The sequence below is a fragment of the Lasioglossum baleicum genome, chromosome 9 (assembly GCF_051020765.1).
Source record: "Lasioglossum baleicum chromosome 9, iyLasBale1, whole genome shotgun sequence".
In the NCBI taxonomy this organism is placed as follows: domain Eukaryota; kingdom Metazoa; phylum Arthropoda; class Insecta; order Hymenoptera; family Halictidae; genus Lasioglossum; species Lasioglossum baleicum.
In genome coordinates this window covers 848,481-857,907 of record NC_134937.1, presented here as the reverse complement: position 1 = coordinate 857,907, position 9,427 = coordinate 848,481, and the positions used below count along the sequence as shown (strand labels likewise).

The 9,427-nt window shown below is 42.2% G+C and overlaps 1 protein-coding gene across 1 annotated transcript; it reads left to right on the top strand.

The window, feature by feature from the left end:
* Window positions 1-1,460: 1,460 nt before the first annotated feature.
* On the top strand, window positions 1,461-2,801 carry LOC143212466 (uncharacterized). Its single transcript, XM_076431324.1, has one exon. The coding sequence runs from the start codon at window positions 1,461-1,463 to the stop codon at window positions 2,799-2,801; it is 1,341 nt and encodes a 446-aa protein (XP_076287439.1).
* The last annotated feature ends 6,626 nt before the right edge of the window (window positions 2,802-9,427 follow it).

The following is a 9,427-nucleotide window of genomic DNA, read 5'->3' as shown; positions in this document are numbered from 1 at the left end:
AAAATGACTGAAACGTTGAAAAAAATGTTGAAGTGTTTGACGCGCATGTCAATGCTGGTGAAAACCATGGACGAGTATCGCGAATGGCATCGCTCGTACATCGAGTCTCTACAGTGTTGTGTGAATTATCTAGCCTGTGCGAAGAATGAATTGTCGGTAGGCAAGAAACATAGTTTAACATCGATTATGTGTCGTATGAAAACTTTGAACGTTGCGTTGCATGAACGTATTTCCTCGCCGCACACCGGTAGAGGTTTATACGATCACAGGGGTGCGAGAACCTCGACGCTTCGTTGGGAAAATGTTGAGTCGGCGTTTAAAAATCGCATATCGACCGGCTTCGTTATCAACGTCGAACATATCGATCCGAAACAATTTTTACAGCACGCGAAACGAATAATTACGGGACGCGTTACGGAATTTTTAAATACGCATTCATCGTTGAAAGCTAACGTATCGTTGGAGGCGGAATTCATGCAGCGCGCCAACGAGGTTTCCGTGAAAAGTTTCGGCACGCGAAACGTTGCATTGTTTCGGACAAGCGATCTACGACAGTGGTATCAGAGAGACGTTGTACCGACGATTTTGACATCGCTGGAAGAGTTTCAAGAGCGAGACAGCGGGTGGGCACTGTCGAAGATACCACATTTGATCGTGAACTTCAGCAACTACCAGCCGTTGCAAGCCGGCTGCGCCGCTGCAACCTACTTGCCTCGAACAATACAGCTGAAAAGAGCGGTCGTGAACGTGATCAGCAAGGATGAAGCATGCTTTTGTTGGGCGGTCGTGGCGGGTCTCTATCCGGCCGAGGCAAATCCATCACGTTTGTCATCGTATCCGCACTACAAAACGGTGCTTCGAACCGAAGGTTTTCAATCACCCATGCTGTTCAAAGACATTGGGAAATTTGAACGAGAAAACGACGTTTCCGTGAACGTGTTCGAATGGGTACGGAAGAAATGTGTAACGCTTCATTTGACCGGGGAGAAACGGAGGAGACATGTAAACTTGCTGTTTCTACAGAATGCTGCAAAGACTCACAGCCATTTCGCATGCATACGAAATTTGTCACGATTGGTTTCGTCGCAGCTTAGCAAGAAGAAAAATCTCAAGTATATTTGTGATCGGTAAGTTGCACGTTTTTGTGTTTTTTAAAAATTCTTTGAAGCAAAAAAGACATAATTTTTTCCTTCCCACAGGTGTTTGCAATATTTTCCCACGCCGGAGAGATTAAACATGCATACGATTGACTGTGAACGGATGAACGATTGTGCTCTGGAGCTTCCAATATCGGAAGAAGATAAGTGGTTACAGTTTAAGAACTACACGAACAAAGAACAGGCGCCGTTCGTTATTTATGCTGACTTGGAGTGCCTGCTGCTGCCTGGGGAACAGCAAGGGCAGACCGTGCGGCACGCGTACAATATCGACAACACCACGCGTTTAGTATAGGATACTACATGCATTGTCGCTATGGCGAGTCGTTGTCCGAGTATCATGATTATCGCGATAAAGAGGGATGTGCCGCGTGGTTTGTGAACAGGTTATACGAGCTGAGTTGCAAATTACAGCCGATATTTGATAAAACGGTGCCAATGAATCCGCTAACTGAAGCGGAAAAGTTAAATTTTCATACGGCCACACATTGTCATGTATGCGAGAAACCGTTCGACACTTCTGACGCGACGAAAGTACATGATCATTGTCATTTCACAGGCGCGTATCGTGGTCCGGCTCATAATGGATGCAATTTGAACTATCAATCTTCATACACGATACCGGTGGTTTTTCATAATTTATCAGGTTACGACGCGCATTTCATAATCAAAGAATTAGCAAACGCGTTCGAGGGGCAGATAAACGTGTTGCCATTGACGAAGGAAAAGTATATCTCTTTCACGAAAAACGTTTCCATCGAGAGACAGCCGGGTAAAGAGCGAAAGTACGCAAAGTTGTTGAAATTTCGATTCATCGACTCGTTCAAGTTCTTGAACTCGAGTCTGGACAAGCTGTCGTCATACTTGGACAAAAGCAAATTACGCATCGTACGAGGTGAATTTGCATATCTTTCCGACGACGATTTCAACCTGTTGACCAGAAAAGGCGTGTTCCCATACGACTATCTGACATCGTATGATAAATTAAACGATACATGTTTGCCGTCGCGCGAAGAATTTTACAATCAGTTGAATGGCAGCGAGATATCCGACGCCGATTACCTTCACGCGAATACGGTTTGGTCGCGTTTCGCTATACGAACGCTTGGACAGTACAGCGATTTATATTTAAGATTGGATGTCCTGTTGTTGGCGGATATTTTTGAAAATTTTCGCGATGACTGTCTCGAGAATTACAAGCTCGATCCGGCACATTATTACACGCTCCCCGGTTTCGCATGCGACGTGATGATGAAAATGACGAAGATTGAATTGGAGTTGTTCACCGACGTCGACATGCTTTTGTTTGTGGAGCGAGGAATACGTGGCGGATTGAGCCAGTGTTCACATAGATATGCATGCGCAAACAACAAATATTCGTCTAGCCACGACTCGAGCAAACCATCCACCTACTTAACGTATTTCGACGTGAATAATTTGTACGGTTGGGCTATGTCGCAACCTCTACCGTACAGAGACTTTCGATGGGTGGAGGAGGACATAGATAATTTCGATGTCGAATCCATTCCAATCGATAACCCCGTAGGATACATTTTGGAGGTGGATTTAGAGTATCCACGCGAAATTCACGATGCTCACGCGGATCTTCCGTTTTGTCCAAGTCATGGCACGGCGACCGACTAGAGTCAAAGAAAGTTGATGGCAACACTTCACGATAAGGAACGATACGTTGTACATTATCGATACCTCCAACAAAGTCTAAAGCACAATCTGAAATTGAAGAAAATTCATCGAATTCTAGAGTTTCGACAGTCGCGATGGTTGCATGGCTACATCGATTTGAACACAAAATTACGCGCCAACGCGACCAACGATTTTTCCAAGAATTTGTTCAAATTAATGAACAATGCTGTGTTACGTCCGATGACGTAGTGCGTAGTTATAAGACTATATAATCGGGTATTAACATATATATATATATATATATATATATATATATATATATATATATATATATATATTGCTAGCAATAAGTACACACCCATTGTAACACGAACATAATAGTTATAAGTGCATGTCACCGTCGTGCGTAAGCGATCCACGCACCGCCTATTCTCCGCTCTATCTTTCATTTTCCTTTCCCATTCCACTAGGAGTGCGCGGGTTCCCGAAATTTACGGGAACCCGACAGTCGAGTCGAGCCGGAGAAAGTCGAGCGAGCTCGAGCGAGTACTCGAGACATCTGAATGTTCGAGTAGCTTGATCGCATCGAGTAGCTTGATCGCATCGGGTAGCTTGATCGCATCGGGTAGCTTGATCGCATCGGGTAGCTTGATCGCATCGGGTAGCTTGATCGCATCGGGTAGCTTGATCGCATCGGGTAGCTTGATCGCGTCGAGTACTTGATCGCGTCGGATGCTTGATCGTCACGGATAGCCGGAGACATTCGGATTACATTATTACATAGATTAGCCAAACTCGGACGCGATCTTTTTATACTCGTGATTAAACATACGATTCGTAATTCGCACTAATGCGGTCCTGAATTATGTACTCGGTTTTGTAAGACGAAATATACAAAAAAATATATATATATTTCGGTTGTGGATTTCGGTTTCGGCTATGATTCTGATGATTTCGATGATTTTTTATAATGTTATACAAATCAACATTTTGAACAAATAATTACAAAAATTTGTATTATTATGTATTATTAAACTATTATCTATTATTATTCTTTATTTGAACAATTTTTTAAATAAGTAATCTTTTATAATATTTTTAAATAAGTAATCTTTTATAATATTTTTACAAGAACGCTAACAGTCGAATGATTTTAATAGCTTTGTTCACGCGACAGAAACGTGCAATTTCCGCACGTCGTTTGTTTTAGCCTTTCCTTTGTTTTGACGGTTAAAACGACTTTGTTGCATTTCAGATTATTGAGATACAGCTAATGTCCGATACTAGGTGCCGTCCGGGGCTAGGGAACTCCCCCTATATAAATATTGTATATATATATATATATATATATATATATATATATATATTACAGATATTTATTTATTTAAATAATCGTTTAGACAATAAATTCTTATTGAAACAATAATTCAAATAATGTAAAATAAACAAGTTTCTATACATTATAAAAATTTATTTAAATAATTGTTTAAATAATAAATACGTATTTAAATAATGAGTATATAAATAAAATTGTAAATATTATAAAAGATTACTTATTTAAAAAATTGTTCAAATAAAGAATAATAATAGATAATAGTTTAATAATACATAATAATACAAATTTTTGTAATTATTTGTTCAAAATGTTGATTTGTATAACATTATAAAAAATCATCGAAATCATCAGAATCATAGCCGAAACCGAAATCCACAACCGAAATATATATATATATTTTTTTTGTATATTTCGTCTTATAAAACCGAGTACATAATTCAGGACCGCATTAGTGCGAATTACGAATCGTATGTTTAATCACGAGTATAAAAAGATCGCGTCCGAGTTTGGCTAATCTATGTAATAATGTAATCCGAATGTCTCCGGCTATCTGTGACGATCAAGCATCCGACGCGATCAAGTACTCGACGCGATCAAGCTACCCGATGCGATCAAGCTACCCGATGCGATCAAGCTACCCGATGCGATCAAGCTACTCGATGCGATCAAGCTACTCGAACATGCAATGAGCTCCTCGCACCGATGTACCGGATCCATGGGACATGGTACCGGATGATACCACGCCCGGTGGAAACAGTGCCGCCAGTACCTCTTCAACCACTGACTGAGTCCGCGTGGCAGTATACTAATCCTGCCAATCTCGCAAATGGCGGAATATATTCGCAGGACGAGATCCGCCGCCTTGCAGAACACATAATGTTTCCAGTGGAAAAGACAGCCGTTATCGACTCAATGGCCCAGGGGGCATCAGGACGAACGTACGCCGGCGAATCAGTGCAGATGTACAATCTGTTGGACGAAGATCCCCTGACTAAGATAGCCGAAACCACGGGAGTAAAGCTGTGGGAAGGTTTTGTCGAGTTCGGCATGGCCATGGCCGGCATCATCGGTATCTACATGGCGGTCAAGGTCACCAAGATGTGCATCAACACCATCCTCAACGGCTTCGCGCTGCACAGCGCCTACGTATGCGGTATCCAGCTACTGGCAGCATCGTGGAGTGCGTTGACTCATTTCTTTTTGTTCTTAAAAAACAGAAGTGCCGCGAGTGAAACCCCAGTGTCCCCTCGTGAGTGCGTTCCCATTTCCGCTATGGACACCGAAGTGACTAGCGAGGCCGCGGAAGACCTGAGTGAAATAGTAGTTGATAGAAAAAAACAATTTGTTAGTTATAAAAGAATGCCTAGAGTGAATGACGAGGAAAAATAATTTCTCTTAAGACAAATTATTTGTCTTCCGTGGGAGGGAGGTGTTACGTCCGATGACGTAGTGCGTAGTTATAAGACTATATAATCGGGTAGTATCATATATATATATTGCTAGCAATAAGTACACACCCATTGTAACACGAACATAATAGTTATAAGTGCATGTCACCGTCGTGCGTAAGCGATCCACGCACCGCCTATTCTCCGCTCTATCTTTCATTTTCCTTTCCCATTCCACTCATAAATCTTATTCCAAACCCAATCCCGTCAACTGTCCCTGTTGCCACGCGACGCTCGGTAGTACGTCATCGCGTCCAGCGATCCCTACTCCTCGCGTTAGCGCTCCCTGACCTGCCAACCATTCCCACTCCTAATTACCCACTCCATTGACACCTCCCAAATCTAAGGAGCTCAATGGAGCATCCCATTCTTTTCAGTTCCATTCCGGACTCCACCTGGAGTCATCCCCTCTCTTCTCAATCTCGCGTTCTAGTTCTTGCGTTATTAACATTAAGTATTCTGTGTAGCCGTCAACGGCATATTCCTTCAGTTCCTTTTTATTAAAGTTCACATTTTGCATTTAAATCGATCTCTAATCATTCCGACCCCCTAACACTCGTCGTATGTGGCATCGAATCCTTCGTTGCATTCTTCACACAGATTCTTTATATACAGGGTGTCTCAAAATTAGGTCCGGAGCCGAAAATGGGAGGTTCCTGAGATCATTTCAAGCGACATTTTCCTTTGAAAAAATGTCGTCCGCGGCTTCGTTAACGAGTTATTAACGAAAAACACGGACCAATCAGAGCGCGAGCTAGACGCGTGCAGCCCGGCGCGCCGGCAGCCGAGTGTCGGTGGCACGCCGCGATGTCGTAACGAACAAAAGTTCTCGATGATGTGAATCCTCACCAATTTCGATAAGCTTTGGATATGTTGTCAATACCATGATTCTGAACAACATTTCCCTTCACAGTTTCTGTCGATCGGCTTTAGTTTACGATATTATTGTAAAAATTTGTAATTGTAAATCGATCGATGTACTATTTCCTATCCGATTTCGATAATCTTTGGATATGTTGTCAATACCATGATTCTGAACAACATTTCCCTTTACAGTTTCTGTCGATCGTTTTTAGTTTACGATATTATTGTAAAAATTTGTAATTGTAAATCGATCGATGTACTATTTCCTATCCGATTTCGATAAGCTTTGGATATGTTGTCAATACCATGATTCTGAACAACATTTCCCTTTACAGTTTCTGTCGATCGGCTTTAGTTTACGATATTATTGTAAAAATTTGTAATTGTAAATCGATCGATGTACTATTTCCTATCCGATTTCGATAAGCTTTGGATATGTTGTCAATACCATGATTCTGAACAACATTTCCCTTCACAGTTTCTGTCGATCGGCTTTAGTTTACGACATTATTGTAAAGATTTGTAATTGTAAATCGATCGATGTATTATTTCCTATCCGATTTCGATAAGCTTTGGATATGTTGTCAATACCATGATTCTGAACAACATTTCCCTTCACAGTTTCTGTCGATCGGCTTTAGTTTACGACATTATTGTAAAGATTTGTAATTGTAAATCGATCGATGTACTATTTCCTATCCGATTTCGATAATCTTTGGATATGTTGTCAATACCATGATTCTGAACAACATTTCCCTTTACAGTTTCTGTTGATCGGCTTTAGTTTACGATATTATTGTAAAAATTTGTAATTGTAAATCGATCGATGTACATAGTATTTCCTCGCCGATGTCGATGAGCTTCATTTCAAAGGAAAAAGATATTTAAAACATCGAATTTATAACATATTTCAAAGTCATCGAAATCGGTGAGGACCCACATCATCGGCAACTTTACCCGAACGATAGAAGAAGCACAAACTTATTGAATTAAAAACTCACTTATTCAGCCGTAAATCCATTTGACTACCACATACAACCACCACACTTTTACATAATCTTCGAATCGGTGTTTTCGAGAATCATATGATTCTCGAAAAATCAATATCTCCTTGGGAACGATTTCATTTGTTTTAAACGACGCCTTCATCGAATACATTGTACGCTGGGAGAGCACAGTTTCGCGCGGCATCGCGAAGAGCATCGAATTCTTTCCGCGTCGGAGTAAGTAATTTCGTTCGATATCGATACGAGTTATAAAAGTGTGCTACCAGTTCAACAATTATGTAAAAGTGTGGTGTTTGTATGTGGTAGTCAAATGGATTTACGGCTGAATAAGAGAGTTTTTGATTCAATAAGTTTGTGCTTCTTCTATCGTTCGGGTAAAGTTGCCGATGATGTGGGTCCTCACCGATTTCTATGACTTTGAAATACGTTATAAATTCGATGTTTTAAATATATTTTTCCTTCGAAATGAAGCTCATCGATATCGGCGAGGAGATAGTATGTACATCGATCGATTTACAATTACAAATTTTTACAATAATATCGTAAACTAAAGCCGATCGACAAAAACCGTCAAGGGAAATGTTGTTCAGAATCATGGTCTTGACAACATATCCAAAGGTTATCGAAATTGGCGAGGATTCACATCATCGAGAAACTTTTGTTCGTTACGACATCGCGGCGTGCCACCGACACTCGGCTGCCGGCGCGCCGGGCTGCACGCGTCTAGCTCGCGCTCTGATTGGTCCGTGTTTTTCGTTAATAACTCGTTAACGAAGCCGCGGACGACATTTTTTCAAAGGAAAATGTCGCTTGAAATGATCTCAGGAACCTCCCATTTTCGGCTCCGGACCTAATTTTGAGACACCCTGTATTGTGCGACAGAGCCCATCAGGTAGCTCGGTACAATCTACGGATTCTGTACGAAGCCAGCTATTGTTTCCACTAACGTAAATTCACGCTTGTTGCCCGTACGATACCACATGCCTCGTCGCGCCGGGCGTAAGTACCAATTGAAGAAGCTCCTCCGCGACTACTTCCGCGAAGAGGCCGTCAAAGACGAATTCGCTAGAGTCATCGGTGTGCGCGGAGTTCCGATAATCATTCGCGATACGATATTCACAGGGAAAGTTCGCAGCGTTCCGATCCAGAAGGAGCAGATTCCTTGGAGGGCACCTGTTCGACTTTCGCTGCAGCCTATCGATCTCATCAGAGATCGACCCTCCTATCAGTGAGCTGAGCACGCTGCCTACCCGGCTCCCCAAGACTAACGAAGGCTGGCGGATTCATATTACGAGAACGGCGATTAGTATCGCCGTTGACTAGGTCAGGGTCCGGCCCTTGACCTCACTCGAGACCGATCTTCTTATCTGCCGGCCGAGCACGTGGCACGCCCGACTCACCCAAGGCGAACGGAGCCCGGAGGGATCATCTTACGAGAGCGGCGGCTAGTATCGTTATTGTCTCGGTCAAGATCCGGTGAGTGCTATCTGTAAACCGTAGGGAACCCGTAGCGTCGTGACCCGAGTTAGACACGGTTAGACTCGCCGTGTGGACTCAAAAGCTGAGTTAATTATTAGCGTCTTGATCCGCGAGCTCCCAAGTTGCTTTAAGCAACAAATTTAGATCGCGGGACGTAACAGCTGTGTTTGGGAAAACGATGGAGAACGTTCGAAATCATGCCATCGTGAAATTACTTTCTCGATGGAATGGTAGACACGGCGTCGAACGATTAATAGCTAGACCAAATTTTCACAGCTATACAGTGTTTTCCGAAGACTTCGTCGCGATTCAGATGAAAAAGCTACTCGTTAAATTTTACAAACCAATCTACGTAGGCATGGCTGTATTGGATATATCGAAATTTCATTTGTACAGCTTCCATTATGAGTACATGTACCCAAACTTCCAGAAAAATTGTAAGATTTTGTACACGGACACGGACAGCCTGATATACGAGATCGCTTGCGATGA